At 36.1% G+C, this 21,350-nt stretch overlaps 1 protein-coding gene across 7 annotated transcripts in view; it reads right to left on the bottom strand.

Annotated features, from left to right (window-relative positions):
• The window catches only part of SEC24B (SEC24 homolog B, COPII component), an 84,918-nt gene that overhangs the window by 31,270 nt on the left and 32,298 nt on the right, over positions 1 to 21,350 (bottom strand). For 3 of the 7 annotated variants that reach the window (XM_045799173.2, XM_087866390.1, XM_045799174.2), the window contains exons 4-7: positions 16,392 to 16,466; positions 15,981 to 16,085; positions 5,556 to 5,636; positions 2,745 to 2,962 (exon numbers count right to left, since the gene is read on the bottom strand). In XM_045799173.2, the coding sequence (XP_045655129.1) occupies positions 2,745 to 2,962; positions 5,556 to 5,636; positions 15,981 to 16,085; positions 16,392 to 16,466 (479 nt within the window). The remainder of the gene's footprint in view (positions 1 to 2,744; positions 2,963 to 5,555; positions 5,637 to 15,980; positions 16,086 to 16,391; positions 16,467 to 21,350) is intronic. The other 4 variants (XM_045799176.2, XM_045799175.2, XM_045799178.2 and 1 more) reach the window with 2 other exon arrangements.

Raw genomic sequence — 21,350 nt, 5'->3', positions numbered from 1 at the left:
GGTTTTCTTCTGCACAAGTCACTTAAAGAAAGGCAAAGAAGTGCTTAATTCTGAACTGTAAAGACTTGTATTCTCGAACTAAGCCTGGTCTTGGACAGACGACTTCACTTAACTGAGTCTCAAATTCTTCACTTACATCATGAAAGGAAGGCACTATTATAAAGAAGCCAAACTCCAAGCGTTGACAAGGATGTGCAGTAACTGGCACTTGCATACACTGCCAATGGAGGTATAAGTTAGGACACCTGCTTTGGAAAACTGTTTGGCATTAGCTGCTGAAGTAAGGATACTCCATGACCCAGCAATTCCACTCCTTAATACATACATTCATTGAAAAGACAGGAACAGAAATATTCACAGCTGCACTATTCATAACAGCCCCATGCCGCAAACTTACCCAGAGGCCTGTCAACAGTAGAACAAATAAATAAACTGTATATTCACATAACGGAGTACATGCAACCATGAAAATGAATGAACTATAAGCACACAGTAAGCATAATGTCGAGCCAAAGAGCCTAGGCAAGAAATACACAGCTATTATTAAAAACAGGCAAAATTAATGTGTGGTATTTGAAGTCAAGACAGTTGCCAACTCTTGTTTGGGGGTTTGTGACTAGAAAAGGCATGAGAAAGGGCTCTGGCTGTTGGTTATATGTGTTCAATTTGTAGAAAGGTATCAAACGGTATGATGTTGACTTATATAACTGTACATAAATATAATACAAATTATATTTCAATAAAAAGTTATAAAAAAAGGAAAAGTGGAAGTGAATGATCCCTAACAGTATACAGTCTAAAGCTTTTGCTATATGATGCTCATTTCTCTTGTGGTTAATAATCAGTTACTTTTTAGTCTGCCTCTGTGTCCTTCGTTCAAACTCCTGTGATCCTTGCACCACAGCTAGGGTATAAAAAGGATTGAGATTACAGAAGAATAGAATGAAGTTATTTTTAAAATCTAATAGATATTAGATTTTACTTTTATTTCAAGGACAATCTCCTAACTTTTCCAAAATAACCTTCCAAATAAAATGGAAAAAGAACAATACTTTTGGGCACCTGGGTGACTCAGTCAGTTAAGCAGCTGCCTTTGGTTTGGGTCACGATCTCAGGGTCCTGGGATCCAGCCCCACATGGGGCTCTCTGACGAGCAGGGAGTCTGCTTCCCACTCTCCCTCTGTACTTTCCCTCTCTCTCTCAAATAATATAAATAACATCTTAAAAAAAAAAAAAAAAGAACAACAATACTTTCCATTCTACTATTTCAAAGGTCAGCAAACTTTCTCTGTAGAGGGCCAGGCAGTAAATATTTTAAAGCTTTAAGAGCCACACGTCTCTTTTGCAGCTCCTCAACTCTACCACCGTGGGGCAAAAGTTGTCGTTGATAATATATAAAAGCATGTGTGAGGCTCTATTCCAGTAGAAGTTTATTTGCAGAAATGGGCAGCAGGCCAGATCTGGTCCCAGAACCTTTTCCTCTGTCCTTGTGCATTACCACTACAATTTCTTTTCCTTGCCTGAAACTTCCTCCAAGAACCAGATCCTTTCTTTGACCTTGGTTTTCTTCTCATTAAAATGCAGAAATACATTATATATTACGACCCCCAAAAGTAATTTCCCTAAAGCACAAGAGTCAGAAAATAATGACTTAAAAACTGTTTCATCTGGATGAATAAAGTCATAAAGAAACTAACAAAATGGAAGGCAGAAAAATCTATTCTAAGCAACCGTATTTCTCCAGTGCCTTTCCCAGTTTCCTTCTTCCTTTTGTGCCTTCATACTAAGATTAAATTCCAGAAACATGATTTTCCTATGTCCCTCCAATCTTCATTCTTAGTGTATCATAAGATGAAATTTCTATAAGGTTAGTCTAAGAGCAGTTTTTCATTATAAGTAGAATGTTTTACCATTTCAATTGTTTCCTTATTTTACATTCTTAATAAATATAAATGTAAGATACTTACTATTCTGTATTATTAAATTGATATGGCACTTAAAAGGTGACTCCAGAACAGGTCATATCAGAATGGGTCACAGCAGTAGTTAATAAGAAATGTAACTACTGATCAGCATTTATGTGTGTGGCGGCTGTTACCACTTTCAGTTAACTGTCCTATCATGAACACTTCTTTGATCTAAGAGTTGGAACCAAAATTCCAAACCACATTTATAACATGTCTTTTTTTTTTTTTGAGGAAAAAGCTTAGTAATACAGACTTTTAAAAAACGTAACATTTGGGGGCGCCTGGGTGGTATAGTCCTTAAGCGTCTGCCTTGGGATCAGGGCGTGATCCCGGTGTTCCGGGATCGAGCCCCACATCAGGCTCCTCTGCTGGGAGCCTGCTTCTTCCTCTCCCACTCCCCCTGCTTGTGTTCCCTCTCTCGCTGGCTGTCTCTCTGTCAAATAAATAAATAAAATCTTAAAAAAAAAAGTAACATTTGATTTCCTGAGTATAAAATTAATACCCACAAGACTCTAAAAAATAAAAATACAACAAAGGACAGAAAAATCACAGCTGATATCTTTATCCAGATTTAACTTCCTTAAAGATTTGATATTTCTATTTCCTTTTATATCTATGTATACACACACATACACACACAAAAACTGGAACCAAAATCTATGTATGCTTGATCTCTGCTTATCTGTATTTGCAACCACGATCCATTTCAATCACCAGGGATTTGTGAGAATTGATAATAGTTTCACAATTTTAGACCTGCAATGTCTTTATACATACTTGAGCATATGGCTGGAATCCAGAATACCCTGGGCTACTGGGCGGTACTCCAGAGTTAAGTGGTGCTGTAGCATTCTGGTAACCAGGCTGAAGAGTTGGATAACCATACCCAAATGGCTTAGCCATTTTTGAAGGCTGAGGAGCAGAAGGAGCTGGAGCGGGGTCGGGTTCAGGAGCAGGATCAGGAGCAGGACTGCTTGCTGATGAGGAAAGCATATCTAACAAAGGAAAAAACATGCTGTTAACACTGGAAATCAGGACTCTATAAAGAGTTGGCTCCTGGGCAAGCCATAATCTTTGCCATTTTCCTTTTTTAAACTTTTTATTATGAGAAATTGCAAATATCCACAGAAGTACAGGGAATAGAATCATGAACCCTTTGCCCCCTTCACTCAGCTGGAAGTCCGTATTATTGCAGAGACAAAACTGTGAGAGTATGAAAGACAGTGTACAGGATTGTGTCCAGCTTCTAAAACAATATCTGGTATGTAATAGATGCCAAATAAAATTTAATAAATGTTCTTTCTTTATTTAAATTTAAAACAAAAAACTAGGGGCACCTGGGTGGCTCAGTCGGTTAAGCATTTGCCTTCAGCTCAAGTCATGATCCCAGGGTCCTGGGATCGAGCCCCATATTGGGCTCCTTGCTCAGAGGGGAGCCTGCTTCTCCTTCTCCCTCTGCCTGCTGCTCTAACTGCTTGTGTGCTCTCTCTCTCTCTCAAATAAATAAATAAAATCTTAAAAAAAAAACTGATTAAAACTGAGAAAAAACTGTAGAAAGTTTAATCATCAAGCACAGAAATCAAAAGAAACCCTAAAAATTACTCTATTACACATACCACTGTTAACATGTTGCTATACTGTTAGTCTTATTTTAAAGTCAAACTACATAATATATGAATTTCAATCTATTTTTCATATAAAAATGACATTCTTCACCAGCAACCAGACTCTGCAAAAAATATGCTCTTAAAAGCATGTGACTTAATAAAATTTTTAAAAGATTCTTTAAGAATCCTATCTTTCTACTGACAGTATCTATTGGCTCTCATTTTGAAGATATGTTCCCAGACATTCTTCTATCATCTTGTGTTTATTAGGCAGGGGCTGACTTACTCACTTTCTGGTAACCTCTCAGATTTCTTAATAGGACAAGAGGTTCAACGTAGTGTCATATCCTGCTTACCGTTCCTCACAGTGATGGGAATGTGAGTAGAAAGGTCTCTTAACACGGTAACAGTCATCAGCATAAGATGTAAAAACCTGGAGTCATAAATGTGGAGGTCTAAAACTTCTTCTCCCCTTCCTTAGGAAAGGTCTAAAACTTCTCCCCTTCCTTATGACATACTGGACATAGATTTCTATAGTCCTAAGTCCTACCCTAGCACCTGACACACAGTACTTTCAATTCACTTAATCCTACTGCTACCGATGTTCACATCTTTAATTCTGGTGCAGTATAAATAGTAGAAAACTTGTCCAAGGTCACTCACTTAGGTCAGCACAGTTCCTAGTAAGATTATGATTTGCTGATGAAATGAATATGGACAAAGTAAGGTTGAACTCCAAAGCCATGATTTTTTAACTACCACATTCAGCATTTCACTTCAGGTTGATTTGTTTGTTTGTTTGCTTGTTTGTTTTTAGGTTAATTTGAAGTTCATGAAATACTATATAGGTACAGTAAATTCATCTTTTTAAAATTTTTTTAAAATTCCAGTACAGTTAACATACGTGTTATATTAGTTTCAGGTGTACAATATAGTGATTCTACATGTAGTATTCACCTTTTAGTGAATTAACCCTTCTACCATATTTTGATAATAACGATTGCTTTGGAATGGTCCACAATTTCTTACACAAACATACATCCCTAGGGGAAAAAAATCCTTAACCACAAAAGACTGAGTAGCTTATTGAAGTATTCTTGAAATATTAAAAGGGAACTTTATACTAAGTTGAGAAGATGAAAGTTTTCTACCGATTCATAGGATAGTGATAGCAAGATAGTATGTTAAATCCAGCATACGCCAACTTCAACTAAGCTCCATCCTGGATTATTACCAAACTGGTAAGAAATAAAGAGAAGGGCAAAATTACTTGTTCTGCTAATTCTGAAGTTTCAAATCATTAGAAAAACTGAGAAAAAAGAGCAGTCAGATGTGGTTGTCAGGTTATCTGTGATAAGAGACAGACAAAAAAGGAAGATCACAGTTTAAGATATTACAATGAAATGACTACTAATTCTAAAACTTCAGTTTGCATTTAAAAAAAATACTATCCACCACTCCTATTTCTACATAATGATCAAAGTTATTTCCAGATAAGGTTAAAAGTAATGCCTCCAAGATCTACCCCCAAGTTGGTTAATCTATTTACCTGGTGAGGCAGCCAGGAGCCATAGGGGGAGTAAAGAGTCAAAGACTATTTATATTCAGAGGCTAGTTGGAAGGAATTCAAGAACCTAAGCATGAGAACAGAAATATAAAATTTACTTAAGAAGTTATCAGCATAAGAAAGAAGGGAAAGAGGAGAATTATTTAGTATTAAAAATGTTTTAGAAAGAGGAAAAAGATAAAGAGCATGATAACGGAAATAAAATAACAAATTTCCTTAGGCCTCCCAGAAACATCTGTAGTTGTTATATGACAATTAAAAGTATTGAATTGAGGCTGAGAAATACCAGAAAATGTCCCTTTTTTCTGTTAAAAATACAGCCTGCTAATTATGTATAATATACGTTGATGTTTGGAAAAAACTGATGGTCAGTAATTTTTCAAGTAAGCATCAAGTAAGCACAAGGCGAATTACCTGGGTAGCTGCCTCCTTCCAAGGCATCGTAACTGTTGGGCATTGGAGAAGCACTGCTCGTGGTGGATGAGCTGTCAACACCTAAAAGGAAAAACCAAAATACCCACTAAGTTTAAAATGACAATGTATTGTAGAGTAGCCTCTGGCAATTTTGAAAAAGAGGTTTTGCTGAACTAAAAGTTTCCTGACTCTAGTAAAACTAAAAGTAACTGATGTTTAACGACGTTTAAAGACCATATATAAATTTCCGTTAACAAGAGTGAGGAGAATACAGAGCTGACAAGTGGAACAAAATTTAATCAAACGCAAGTGAAGGTGTCTTAGAAAACAGGTATCAAACTTTTAAAAGGAGTTGAACACATAAATATAAATGTTAGATTGACAGAATTGTTACTAGAATAACACCAAGACTGCATTTACCAAATCTCGAGCTATAAAATACATTTTATCAGTATTAGGATATTTAAGATAACAGAATTTTAATGACTTTTATAAGACTTTTATAATGAAACCTTCTCAAAAGAGGAGTCTCCAGCTTGGGCTGCTACCTAGCCTGCTATTCAGCATTTCTTTGCCTCAGTCAGAATGGCTAGCTAGTATCAAAAAGACAAGAAGTAACAGGTGTTGGTCAGGACGTAAAGGAGAGAACCCTCATGCACTGTTGGTGGGAATGTAAATTGGTGTAGCCACTATGCAAAACAGTATGGAGGCTCCTCAAAAAGTGAAAGAAAAAAAAAATTCCATACAACCCGGTAATTCCACTACTGGATATTTACCCTCCAAAAACCAAAACCCTAATTTGAAAAGATACATGCACCTCTATGTTCACTGCAGCATGATTCATAATAGCCAAGGTACAGAAGCAACCCAAATGTCCACTGATAGATGAATGGGTACAGATGTCTCTCTCTCTCTCACACACACACACGAATACCACTCAGCCATAAAGAAGGACATCTTGCCATGTGCTACGACACGGATGGAGCTAGAGGGTATTATGCTAGGCGAAATAAGTCAGAGAAAGATAAAGACCATATGATTTCATATAGTCATATGATTTTCTTTATTCTACCATATGTAGAATCTGAAAAACAATGAAACAAATGAACAAAAAAACCAGACTCTTAACTATAGAGAACAAACTGGGGGTTGCCAGAGGGTAGGCGGGTAGGGGACGGGTAAAACAGGTGAAAGGGAATAAGAGGTACAAATTTCCAGTTATCAGATAAATCAGTCATGGAGATAAAGTACAGCATAGGGAATACAGTTGATAACACTGTAATAACTCTATATGGCAACCCATGGTGACCACACTTATTGTGCTGAGCACTGAGTAATGTATAGAATTGTCAGGTCACTATGCTGCACACCTGAAATGAATATAGCATCGTATATTAACTATACTTCAATAATAAAAATAAAATAAAATCTTTATTTAGTAAGTCTCCCCCAAAATACACTAAAACTTAAATATTTATCAACAGATGAATGGATAAACAAAATGTGGCCTATCTCTACAATGGGGTATTATTCAACTTTACACAGGAATGGGGAACTGATACATGTCACAATGTGAATGATCCTTGAAAATATGCTAAGTGAAAGGGGCCAGACACAAAAGGTCACAATTACGATTCTATTTGTATGAAATATCCAGAATGAGTTAAGTCTACAGAGATAGAAAGTAGACTGGTGGTTGCTAGGGCTGAGAGGAGGGGAAAATGGGAAGTTACTCCTTAACGAAAACAGAGTTTCCTTTTGGGATGATGAAAATGTTTAGTTCTGCCTGGTTCAGTACTTTCTCCAAGTTAGAACTAGACAGAAGTGGTGCCTGCACAACAACCAAAATGATAAAACCGGACGGAGGTGGTGGTTGTACTGTTAGATGACACTGAATTACACACTTTAAAATGGCTCATCTCACGTTACGGGAATTTCACCTCGAAACCATACGTTAAGACAACATGAATGGGGAAAGAATATTCTTTTCAACAAGACAGCCACATGAAGCAAAATAAAGTTAGACCCGTTCTTTACACCCTACAACAAAATTAACTCAAAGTGGGTCACAGACATAAACGTAAGCACCAAAAATCTGAGAATATAGGAGTAAATCTTCGTGACCGTGGACTGGCAAAGGATTCTTTTTTTTTTTTTTAAAGATTTTATTTATTTATTCGACAGAGATAGAGACAGCCAGCGAGAGAGGGAACACAAGCAGGGGGAGTGGGAGAGGAAGAAGCAGGCTCATAGCAGAAGAGCCTGATGTGGGGCTCGATCCCAGATCGCCAGGATCACGCCCTGAACAGAAGGCAGACGCTTAACCGCCGTGCCACCCAGGCGCCCCTGGCAAAGGATTCTTAAATTGGACACCAAAGGCACAAGCAACAAGAAGAAAAGAGTAAGTTGGATTTTATGAAAATGAAAAACTTTTATGCTCCAAACATCAAGAAAGAAGAGACGACCCACAGAATGGGAAAATATATTGGCAAATCATACACCTGATAAGGGTCCAGTATCCAGAATATAAAAAGAATTCTTACAACTCAATCATAAAAAGATAAATAACCAAATTAAAAATAGGTAGAGGACTTAAACAGACACTTCTCCAAAGAAAATAAACAAATAGCCAATAAATACATGACAGATGCTCAACATCATCAGGCACTAAGGCAATGGGAATCAGAGCCACAGTGAGATGCCACGGCACACCCACCAGAGTGGTTATAACTGAAAAGACAGATAATACCAAGAATACAGAGAAACTGGAAACTTCGTGAGACAGTAATTGGGTGCAGTCATGTTGGAAAACGTTCGGTGGTTTCTCAAAAGGTTAAACACAGAGTTAACTAATGACCTGGCAATTCCACTCAAAAGAAATGAGAACACAAACCTCCACAAAGAACTGTACGTGAACGTTAATAGCAGCATTATTCATATGGCCAAAAACTGGAAACAACCCAAATGTCTGTCAACTTAGGATAAATAAAATGTGATATAGCTACACAACTGAGTATTATTCAGCAATAAAAAGGAACAAAGTATTGATATATGCCACAACGTGGACGAACCTTGAACACATTATGCTAAGAGAAAGAAGCCAGTCACAAAAATCCACATTATTATATGATCCTTTTATATGAAACGCTCAGAAAATCTAGAGGCGAAAAGTAGATGAGTGGTTGCCTAGAGCTGTGCGGATGTACCCACGGAGGAGGGTAAGAACAGGAAGTGACTGCTAAAAGGTATGAAGTTTCTACTTGGGGGTGATCAAAATGTTTTGGTATTACATAGCGATGGTTGCAGAACTTTGTTACTATGGTAAAAACTGCCAAATAGTACAACTGAAATGAGTAAATTTTACAGTATTTCAATAAAGCTATTATTTAAAAAATACATAGCATTTTCTCTGATCAAGAAAAACTTTTAAATGTAAATATCAAGAAATAATTATTCTTGAAACAAATTTAAAAGGTTGCTTATACATATCAAATTATTTTAAAGATTTAAAGTATTAATTTTGTAGATATATTGTTTTCAGCTGCCTGGGTAACTCAGTAGGTTGAGCATTTGACTCTTGATTTCAGCTCAGGTCATGATCTCAGGATCCTGGGGTCAAGCCCTGTGTCAGGCTCCATGCTCAGTGGGGAGTCTGCTGGAGATTCTCTCTCTCTCCCTCTCCCTCTGCTGCTCCCCCTCATCCTCTCTCTCAAATGAATAAATTTTTTAAAGAGTAATATTCTGCTTTATTTATTAAATAATTTAAAACCTGCTAGCTTCCTTTAAAATTCACCTTAGGAAGAACCAATGCAAACCTCTATTTTCAACTTGTTAAAATAGCAAGCCATGACGAAAGTTTTAAATCCAGATGAACCACTGAACTAAACACCTTAAGCTTTCCTAAAACTTATTAATTCTAATTAGGCCACGATATCACTACCAACACAAGTCAAAGCAGTATTTTTTTAAGAGATACATTCTACAAGTTAATATTTGATTTCATTATTCCCCTACCATCTTACAAAACAAAGTCTAAGCGCCTTTGTGGTATCATAAGGAACTTCAAAATGTGGCGTCTACTTGCCCTCTTCACCTCTACTTCTCTCCTATTCCTACACCGTTTTCCCTTTTACCTTATGATGCAATCACACTGATCTCATTCTGCACCCAACATACCATCTTTCTTGCAATTCTGCACTGTAGATACTGGTTCACTAACCGAGATTCTGTTCCTCCACATGGCAAATTCATACTCATCCTTCAAATTTCAAATCCTCCATAAAACCTTTCTGATATACCCATGGAAAATCATTTCCTCTTCTATGTCAGGACATTTTCTCACTCCTTACTTAATGTACTTTTCAAGATACACCGTAATCACATATGCTTCCCCATCATATTATGAGTATATGGAGGAGGTTATGCTACTGTGTTAATCTCTGGAACCATGACACCAAGCAAAATACCGCTTTCTCCGTACAAGCTGGCTTTACTCAAATGAATAGTAGCGTAGGGACTTGTCCTCATTCTTAAACCTTAGATAGGCCCAGTTTGCAGGTACTTATAAAACACATAATCTGTATTACTGATTAAATACTATACATTTGCCATGGCTGGAGAAAAAAAAAAGAGCATTTTGAAATGTTTAGTATTTCAGTTAATAGATTTGGGGCTAGCCTAGACATCTAATTACCACTTGAATACTATTTCTATTTGAAAGTACCTTTCGAGTTCTAACTCTAGATGCTGGTACCAAATCTCCTTCCACTGTAGCCCTAATACTCTGCCCCCTCTCACTATACAGAAAGTTGGGAGTTTCCAGCTACAGCAATCATACATACATATGCATAGCATGTTTATAAGCTAACTGTCCGGTAACAGGTATCACATTTTCTTTTTAATGTAAATGAACACTGGAAACCCTCAAACACTTTTTTTGTGGCATGAATATCCTTTTATATCCTTCAGAGACCCAGGACATGTGTTCAATTTATAAAATTTAAAAAATACATACGTACTGAATTCAGCTGAAAGATATTTACTTGTTAAAATAATAAAATACTACATCAATTAAAGGGAAAGATAGATTTGAACCCTTTAAAGGATTCTCTTTTGAGGGGTAGGGAAAAGGGAGAGATACTGGTCAAAGAGTACAATCTTCTAGTTGTAAGATGAATAAGTTTGAGAAATCTAATGTATAGCATAGTATTATAGTTGATAATACTGTATTATATAATCGATTAAAAAAAATTCTCTTTGGAAGTTAGACCTAAGTAGGCCAACATTGTCTTGCTATCTACAGGAGTCGACTTAATTTGTTCTGTGTCAAAATACAACATTACCTTTTAAAATACCCAAGGCAAACCAGAAACATATCATTATCTCTGACGTAGTACCTGGAGCTGATTAATTACTATTAACCTGTGTGAAAGTCAAACAAAAACTGACTATGACCTTAAAACTTGTTATGAAAAATCAAAAGTTTTATTCCACTCGCACCGACAAAACACAGCACCAGGCTGTCACATTCCCAGAGCCATGTGAGAAAGCTACCTGTTGTCCTCTCGCCTCTTCCTAACATGAAAATCCCTCAGAGGAAAAGTGCCTGAGAGTTTGTTTAGCAGGTAGCAGAACATTCGCCGACCGTGTTTTCCAGGAACAGGGCTGATAAAGTCCGAAGTCTGAATTAGTCTTTGTGTTCTTTCCCCCCTTTCATATCACTTCACTTCTCAATTTTTATTTCACTCCTTATTTCCTTTCACTCCCACTTTCAAGTCAGTAGTCCTTACTACAACAAGTATGACAGTATCTGTCTGCAGTACGGGACCTAAAACTAACTGCAGGTCCACTCTCGCACTAACAACTGAAGGAGTGAATACCTGTGACTGAAGAAACTTAAAGAGCAGAATTTAAGATACAATCATATGGGAACCTGATAGCTTGCTACTTGTTCAAGCTTCCTTTAAGGTTATTCTCCAACAATTCCGAACTTTTAGTAGCTTCTAACAAAATATAAGATATCCCTAGTACAAAATCTACACCATAACTATAATGAGGAATACGAATGATTTCTGCACCTACTCATTAATATTTCATTATTGTTCAATAAATTTTTTCAAAAGTGGAGAACAATTCCATATAAACTAAACACACAAAAGTCCCACGAATATAGGGAATGAATACCACTGAAATGTTTAAAAACTAGAGCACTCTAAATTTCTACTTGATATAAATCCTTATATGTAGTCCCCACAACAATTTGAGCCACTTTCTTTTACCTCTTTACACATGAAAAAATTATTGTAACTGAGCAGGGTTTTAAAAAATAAAATTAAATTCATTTAAAAGCTACATTTTCTTTCCCATTCAGAACATGTCTTTAATTTGCAATCAACAAATATATGCATTTTTTTTTTAACAAACCATGAATTGAGAACACAGGATTCTAGTAAAAATGTCCATGGTGCAGTCTTAATATTTTGTTGCGTAATAAAAAAGGCAGGAGGAAGACAATATGTAAGTGATACAGTAGTGACTACTGCCACATGCCCTTTAGTTTCCTCATACTCCAGTGCTTTGTGTTCTCAATAGGAAACAGGGACTCCTTCCTTTTCACACCTTTGTGCAGATAAGAGAGATACCAGTTTCACCTTCTACTCTGCTACTTAGCAGTTGTGGGACCAGAGACAAATAGTACTTAGCTAGCTTGTTCACATCATAGTCAACTCTGTAAAATGGAGCCAATTATCTCTGGTTTACAGGATTACTGAAAAGAATAAACTGCAGTAAGAACATAATCTCAATGTTAATGACTGTTAATCTTTTTGATTTGCCAGACACGTTCTAAGCTCTTTACAAAGAATACTTTCAATCCTCAAAATAACCATACGTAATTATTACTATTATTATTCCCATTTTACAGATGAGTAAACTGAGACTCAATGAGTTTAAGAAAATTGTCACAAAGCTAGTAAGTGTCAAGGTCAGGATTTGAACCTAGAAAAATTGACACAAAAACCCATTAGCTCTTTAGTGTTGCAACTGGCACATACTAAGTGCTCAAAAATGTCAGGTATTATTAAAATCTAAATGCCACTGAGCTAAGAACTCAGAAATTTTTCTGGTGTAGCCACTCTGGAAAACAGTATGGAGGTTCAACAAAAAGTTAAAATTGGAACTACCCTATGATCCAGCAATTACACTACTAGGTATTTACCCAAAGGATACAGAAATACTAATGCAAAGGGACCCATGCACCCCGATGTTTATAGCAGCATTATCTACAATAGCCAAATTATGGAAACAGCCCAAGTATCTATCGACTGATGAATGGATAAAGAAGAGGTAGTATACACACACACACACACACACACACACACACACACACACACACACACACGATGGAATATTACTCAGCCATAAAAAAGAATTAAATCTTGCCATTTGCAATGACATGGATGGAACTAGAGGGTATTATGCTAAGTGAAATAAGTCAGAGAAAGACAAATACCCTAAGATTTCACTCACATGTGGACTTTAAGAAACAAAACAAATGAGCAAAGGGAAAAAAAGAGAGAGGGGTGCAAACCAAGAAACAGACTCTTTATATAGAGAACAGACTAATGGTTACCAGAGGGGAGGTGGGTGGGGGGAAGGGTGACATAGGTGATAGGGATTTAGGAGGGCAGTTGTTGTGATAGCCCTGGGTGTTGCATGGAAGTGCTGAATCACTATATTGTGCACCTGAAACTAATATTACACTGGAGTTTAAATAAAACCTTAAAGAAAAAACTCAGAAATTTTTAATCTGTAATATATTCAAGAAAAAAGTAATTAAACAAGACAATAGGAGAAAAGCCATAAATGCTTAATTTTTTTGATTTCCCAATTTTTTTTCAGTCTAAGGAAACAGATTTTTCAAAAACTGCACCTAATTACAAGCAGAATAAAAATGACAGTAATTTAGTTAAGTACACTGGAATTTAAAAAATAGTAATCAAAAAAGAGGGCAAAAGTTAGGCTGACAAATAATATACAAAAATACATTTTTGTATTATATATATATATTATATATATATAATACAAAATAGTACATTTTTGAATGTGCAAAATAAGGATCATGAGAGGATCTGAATAATATATATGTTAAATAATAATAATAATACAGGGCCTCAGAATAATGACCCATTAGTAGCAATAACCACATACTACAATCAGATCTTTGTTTCTAAAATACCCTTCTTCATTAAAGGAAACGGGATGCCTTGGAGAAATGGCTCAGTCCATGGCTGTAGCAGTGTAAGATGAGCTAGGAATACCTTACTGAGGCCTCAATGTGCTTAAAGTAAGTGCTTCAAGATTCATGGGAACATGTTCAAAAGACAGTTTGAAGGAGCTGTCACTGGCCATGTCTAGGACAAGCTGCTATCAAAATAACTAATGATTGTAATGGATTATTACTGAGTGAATAAAATAAGAATCCATGAGTCAATATGAACCCAAAGAAGTCAACGAGGGAGAAGAAAAAGCTCTCCTTTACACTGAAATCTTGACTCATAAATATAGAAAGAATGTTGGAATTAGAAAGTCATTAATAAATGCTAAAACTGAGTGACAGTTTAATTAAGAACAGGACATTTACATGCTATCAAAAAATCTCCCCACAAATTACTTATTAATTTCAAAGGGAAAAAGTGGTAACTTAACAGTGGAGAAACTTGGCAGACACCGTTTTAATCAAGTGATCAAAGTTAACATCATCAATATGGGAACAAATCAACATCATGTGTCTTGGACAGGACGCACTAAAAACACAACATTACTTCTGTGGTAATCCTGCCAAAAACACATGATTTGAGTCTAATCACAAGGACACATCAGATAAACCCAAATTGAAGTACATTCTGAAAAACAACTTGCCTGTATTCTTCAAAAATGTCAAAGTCAAGAAAAAGAAAGGTTCTGTCTTAGATGGAAGGAGTCTAAATAGAAGTGGCAACAAAATTCAATGGATGACCTTCAACTGGATCCTCATCAGTGTTTAGTACCCTGAATACTGTATTGCGTTTATGTTACGTAAGACACTGTTCTTACGATGAGGAAATACATACTACGGTACGGAGGGGTAAAGGTACATGGTAACGCCAACCTACTTGCAAATGATGTAGGAAAAAAAAGACATAATAATAAAGCAAGTGGGGCAAAAATGGTTTATATAAGTGTACATGGGAGTTTCTTTTACACTTCTTACAAGTTTTCTGTAAGACTGAAATTATATAAAATTTAAAAATTACAAAAAATCCAAAAAGATAGATGGGTGTTTACATATTTAAGGAAAAAAAAATTACTCCCCATCTATAACCTTCTGTTTTTACCCTCCACAAACTGTGCACAAGGATCTGAATATTTAAAAAATGCGTAAGAAATAAACTTGTATTTAAACATATTGTTTATAGAGCAAGTCCTTCTACTCAATAATAAAGATGACCAAAGGACGGGGCGCCTGGGTGGCACAGTGGTTGGGCGTCTGCCTTCGGCTCAGGGCGTGATCCCGGCGATCTGGGATCGAGCCCCACATCAGGCTCTTCTGCTATGAGCCTGCTTCTTCCTCTCCCACTCCCCCTGCTTGTGTTCCCTCTCTCGCTGGCTGTCTCTATCTCTGTCAAATAAATAAAATCTTTAAAAAAAAAAAAAAAAAGATGACCAAAGGAGAATCATGGTTATATATAACTGGAAAGGTCAGCACTTACTGGTTGTCTTAAACTATAGAATTAATGAAGGAACTGAGCTGCTTAATGTTGAGCAGCGTACTACCCAGCAAAGCCAGAAAAAGATATTAAAAAGGCTGCAACACATAATCGTATATACAACTTCTTCACTAGCAAGATGTGAACTACTACTTGAAGAAGCAGGGTAATAACTACAAATTCTGGGTCTTTTAAATATATGACAAGAAGGGCCAAAAAAGGACCTCAAAGAAACATTGCCAATTTCTCTTTCACTATTATAAAATCCATATGGCTCATTTTGATCATATTAAAGTGGCATGCAAAGCAGAAAATAAAACATTATTCCTAAAAGGGTGCTAAAGCAATCATAAGCCAAAAGCCTCAGTTAGGGCTCATTCTTTGGCACGTGACATGAGAGAAATGCATTTCTGAAAGAAGAAAGCACTCTATCATCATGAAAGATGCGTTGTTACTTATAAAATAGTAAAAGGTATCCAAAGGAGGAAAAATAAAACCAACAAACAAGCGAAACACTTCATTTCAAGTGACCCAACCGTCTATAACCCAAAGCAACCAAGTCCATGGAGCTAAATCTGCAGACACTTTTTTTTTTTTTTTTAAAGGCTCACAGACTGTGGACATAAAAAGAAAATTTGAGTAGGAAAAGATCAAGAACTGGTGTAAAGCTAAAGCAGACCTGCTTCCTCATCCTCCTCCTCCTCTTCCTCATCATCGGAAGTTGATGACAAGGGAGTTGGTGCGGAGCTAGCTTGATTATTAACATAGTCACCATACTGCATGCCTGTAAAGTGGAAAGCACAAACACAAGAGTCAAACCAACAGGAAAGATGAGAAATAAAATTTTGACATTGCATTAAAAGTGAGAAAGAACTCTGGCATTCTAAAGAACATCCCAGCATGCATTTTAATGTTAGCAAATTTATTATCAAAACTGGAACCGTTAGAAAACTTCTGCAAAGCAGTTTAGTAAAAGCAGCTTTTACATGAACTGGTTTAAGTGTGAAAAAAGTACCACGTATTACACTGACCATAGTTAGGAAACTGCAATGATACTCTGAAAATTTTACTGAGCTCTATACATGTTTACCTTCTTTGACCTTGGGGCCCTTGTGGTGTACTTCCTTTGGGACTGTACATTCTTGGTGAGCAGTGATCATTTCCACTGAAATGAATTTATACCGCATTCAACACACACGCAAACACCTGATACCTTGCTTCTGCTCATGCCACTTTGATGGTAACTCAGTTCTCATAACGGAAAAAGAATGACAGTTAAAGAAAAGAACTGTATTCTGAATAGTTCTCTGCTCACAGATGCTCAAAAAAAAAAAGCTCATTAACTGTGGTCCTACAAGTGTGACAATCACAAAACAGGGACTTTTCTGAGATGGCCAATCATCTCAGCCTATTGCCTACACGTCAGTCTAAAGCAGGTGGATGAGACTGGTCCTCTGTGTAAGTCACGCTGAGAAGGAAGATAGTGTGGAAAAGGCACAGCTGTTAACTGTGTAACACCTCTTCAAAAAAAGTGACTGGGTATTTTTCTTATTTAATAAATCTGGTAAAATGAGGCTAAAAATTAACATTCACAAAGTTATAAGAGGGAAAATAAAATAATCCCAATTAAATATAAAAATAAGTATCCTTATAAAGAAAATCTATAAGTCAACTTGAAAAAAAATAAAAGAAAAAACACAGAAACATGTGTTAATTTTTAAGGACATTGCACAATATCAGAAGCACAATAAAGCCCTGCTCCACCAAAATCACATGGTAGTCCGCTGATGCTTTCTTTCTTTTTTCTTTCAGGGGACCTTTTAAAATTAGCATGTTACATTAATAAATATAACTCATGTCTATCATAGGAAAAATGCTATTAAAGAGAAAAATTTAAGCTCAGAAGAGAGCAAAGGTTAAACTGTCGATGAGTGAAGTTTTGATCTTCCCACTAGGACCAAATAAGTCACAAAAAAATCTGCTGGCTTTGCTGAGACATCTTTTAAACAGATAAAACAGGGGCGCCTGCGTGGCTCAGTTGGTTAAGCACCTGATTTCAGCTCAGCTCATGATTTTGGGGTCCTGGGATCAAGCCACCTTGCAGCTCTGTGCCCAGTGGGGAGCCTGCTTCTCCCTCTCCCTCTGGCCTCCCCACCCCCTGTTCATGCTTGCTCTCTCTCTCATAAATAAAAGCTTTCAAAAATATATATAGATAAGATAGTAGTTACCACAAACTCATCTGAGAAAGTAAAAATCAATATGAACTAAAATAAATTCAGGCAATACAAGAAATCAATCTGATACTTTGAAAGACCAAATTCACAGTGGCATGTTCCTCTAACAAAAGCCTATTTAAAACGAAAATTTGACTAATACTAGACCTTGCATTAAATATACTAAAAAGTCTGCAATTAAACACAAGTTAATTGTAAAAAGGTTTTAGAGAAAACAAACTCCTCAATTTAAGAACCTCTTTAAAAATGAAGTACTTTCTCAAAAAGCAATTAGCATTGCACTTTAAAAAGTACAAGTGTGTGTATACAATAAGAAGAAACGAGAAAGAAGAAACTCCATTTACTGCACTAAGAGAGGCCACTAAGCAGGAAAAAATCAGAAGAGAATCCCTTCTTTTCATGACTGACTCAATATTCAGACTGCTGACTGTGTAACTAATCAAAGGAGCCAAACTACAGCACAAACCCGTATGTATGATAAAACACTCCTCTCTTCCTCCACATTTACTGAATTAAAAACAGATTCACTTATTATTGGAAAAATATCCAATGCTTCATTGGAAACAAATGAGATGGCTATACAATGATTAAAAAAAAAAATCTAAAGAGCAACTACTTAGTGCACTGGAACAAACCTATAAATAAGACAGAATAGAGTAATATTGCATCATTTTATCTTATACTATGAATGTCAATGTACTATATTAACAGAATTTCGTACAACATACTCACATTTATACTTCCCTGAAAAAAGATGCAATCCTTTTTGAGAAGTGCTAAGGATAAAAGTGTCAAGATTTAAAGCCTTCCCGTGCTGTGACTCTTACTAGGCTCAGAATTTAGCCTTCCTTTGCTTGTCCAAGTAAACTCTGTTTAATTCTTGAGAATATTAATGGCACAAGAATATGACATTTTTATTTGTGACTCCAGACTAACTATCAATCCTTATTTAAATGCCCTGCTTTAGGCTGGGCACAGTACCTGCAAACTACAACAAATGGGGAGTGACAGCCAAGTCATCTACTCCAGGATATGTGAATGGTTATGCGAACTTCCCGAGTGCCTTGATTTAGACCTTCTTTAAGAGCCAGAACCTACGTATGAGGTACTCGGATTGCATATATGAGGTGGTAGAGTATGACATCTAGAGCTCAGCCTGAAAGCCACTGGAGAAATGTACATGGAGTACCTCCCACTCCACCCACTACCACCACCACCAAATGGGGCGGGAATGCTGTATCCTAACTTACTCTGTTTTAATCAGAGCTTTCACGATGTGAATCTAGTAAATCAAGAAGCAAGATACACCTCACAGACAGAACCTAACATGATGAAGAGCTTTGTTATCAACTGGGCCCCGATATTTTACAAAGGACATTCAGTTTACTACCTCTCATATTAAAGTACCTTCAGGCAAAACTCTCCAGGAGACCATATCCTTGGAGCTGCTTAATAAAAGGCATTTTCACTGTTCCCTGGATACAGCTACACTGGGAAAAAATAAAACTAGTCTTAAGAGAACAAATCCCTCGTGGAAGTTAGCTTTTTAAATTCAAGAGGTCAGACTTTTGAGTGTTATCTTTTCTAAGCTGGTCTTCAAACTAGGTACACATAATATAAGACTTTCCAAGTCTTTGCAAAATAATGGTTTTAAGGGAATCAATTTCCATAGTACTCTCTTTCTAAAATTTACCCACCTAAGAAAGTGCCTATGTTAATGACAGCCATTCTCTCACTTTACAAAGGAAACACATACTCTTAACTTAACCTACATCTTACCATAATACATAACCCTGAGATATAAAAATCTCTCTGGCACTAAAGGGAAAGAAGGCTTCCTCCTTCCTTAAATGATTAATCAAGGCACCCTGTATCTACAGACTTTCTTTTACCTTTTCATACATGTTTCAGTTAAAGACAAAATAGGTTAGAAATAGGGTTGGTGCTCACTGGAATTTTTTTTTTTTTTTAAGATTTTATTTATTTATTTGACAGAGAGAGAGACAGCCAGTGAGAGAGGGAACACAAGCAGGGGGAGTGGGAGAGGAAGAAGCAGGCTCCTAGCGGAGGAGCCTGATGTGGGGCTCGATCCCATAACGCCGGGATCACGCCCTGAGCCGAAGGCAGACGCTTAACGACTGAGCCACTCAGGCGCCCCTCGCTGGAATATTCTTAATTCAGAAATACTGAAAAGTAGACTGGTGGGAGTGACGATGAATTTATTTAATGATTTTGCATACACGCAGCTCAAAAACGACTACTGTAAGAGAACCCCCTGCTTTTTTTAAAAGAGTCCCATGAGAACAAAGCAAAAACAATAAGACTAAACAAACAGCAGGACACTGAATTCATATTCAGGACGCTATGAATAAAGATGGGGATTCCACGTTCAATTCTAGGTTCTATCACTTACCACCTACGTTTTCCTGGGCAAGTTACTAACCTCTCTAGTTTTCATTTATATCATCTGCAAAAAGAGGTAATAACTACCTCAAATGGTTGTTGTGAGGATTAAATGAATTAATATATTTCAAAGCTTAAAATGTTGCCTGAAATATACTAAATACTATATAATTATTAGCTATTATTATTGAACTTTAAAAACGTGTTTTTGTGTATATTTAATTAAAAACACTTATTTTCAGCTATTCCTAATACTTATCCCTATAGGGAACAGGGCAAGTCATTAAAAAAAGAACATTTCAACAGAGCAGTATTCTTAGCAATATCAATTCTTTTAAAAACAAGTAGAATGTTTTCTAGGATGACCAATTTTTTTCAAGATACACCGGATAAAACTAACAGATAAAGATTCTACATAATTTCTTTCAGAGTCAATATGAGATGTTCAATAAAGTATTTTGCAACCTATTTTATCAGAAAGTATTTATAAGGATTATAATCACTTCTCACCTCCTTTTCCTTTATACAATATTTAATTCTGCCTCCTTTTAACAACAAAAAAAATATTTACTAACAGGGGAACCCATTATCACTTAGTGGTATATGTTTTTCTTTTTTTGATTTATTACATGGGAACATTTTTATCATGATGTCTCATGAAATCAACAGTTATTTCTGATTTTTATACTTGATTCCTATTTAAATATTTTAAAAAAGTCAAATATCAGAGTTTGATACACACAATGTATATATTTACCAAAGGAATCAATGCTTTTCAAGATAGTCCTCACTTCGTAAATAGCATATTAAGTACATGCTGCACTGCTTTATTTCAAATTTGGTAATGAAAACAGCATATCGACTCATTGTCTAGTTTTTATAACCTACTATAAAAAAGGAAAATTAACCATATTAGATCTTTGACATTTAAATTTGACTACTTTTAGTAATTTGGCTTAGGAGATATATGCTATAATTTATTTCTCAGTGGAGCTTATGATACTCCTTTGAAACTCCAGGAACACATTTCCTTAGATTAAAAAAATGAAATTAGATTTTCTGACGAAGAATAAAATTTGTCTCACTGGTTTGAAAATGAAGACTGCCTTTGACAATTAGGTTATACGAGATAGCACATGTAAAACAAATGACCTCTACCACAGCTTGAAGTCTTTGATAAAAATACATTTAAAGGATATGATATTGTACTGGTAATGGTACAATGAAATTCACAATATTTTGAATAACTGCTGATTCAGTAAAACAAGTATTAGGTTTGGAGGCAGAAGATCTATATTGATCTTGGCACCCCACCTAGGGAGTTTGTGTTTTTGGGTAAGACACCTAAACTCTATAAACTTCAATTTCTTCTTCTATAAAAGGAAGATGAAATATGATATGCTTGCTTCACC

The sequence above is a fragment of the Ursus americanus genome, chromosome 13, assembly GCF_024610735.1.
Source record: "Ursus americanus isolate L20-20 chromosome 13, mUrsAme1.1.p, whole genome shotgun sequence".
Lineage (NCBI taxonomy): Eukaryota > Metazoa > Chordata > Mammalia > Carnivora > Ursidae > Ursus > Ursus americanus.
Note: the sequence above shows the minus strand (reverse complement) of the source record. Positions and strands in the feature narration are given on the sequence as shown.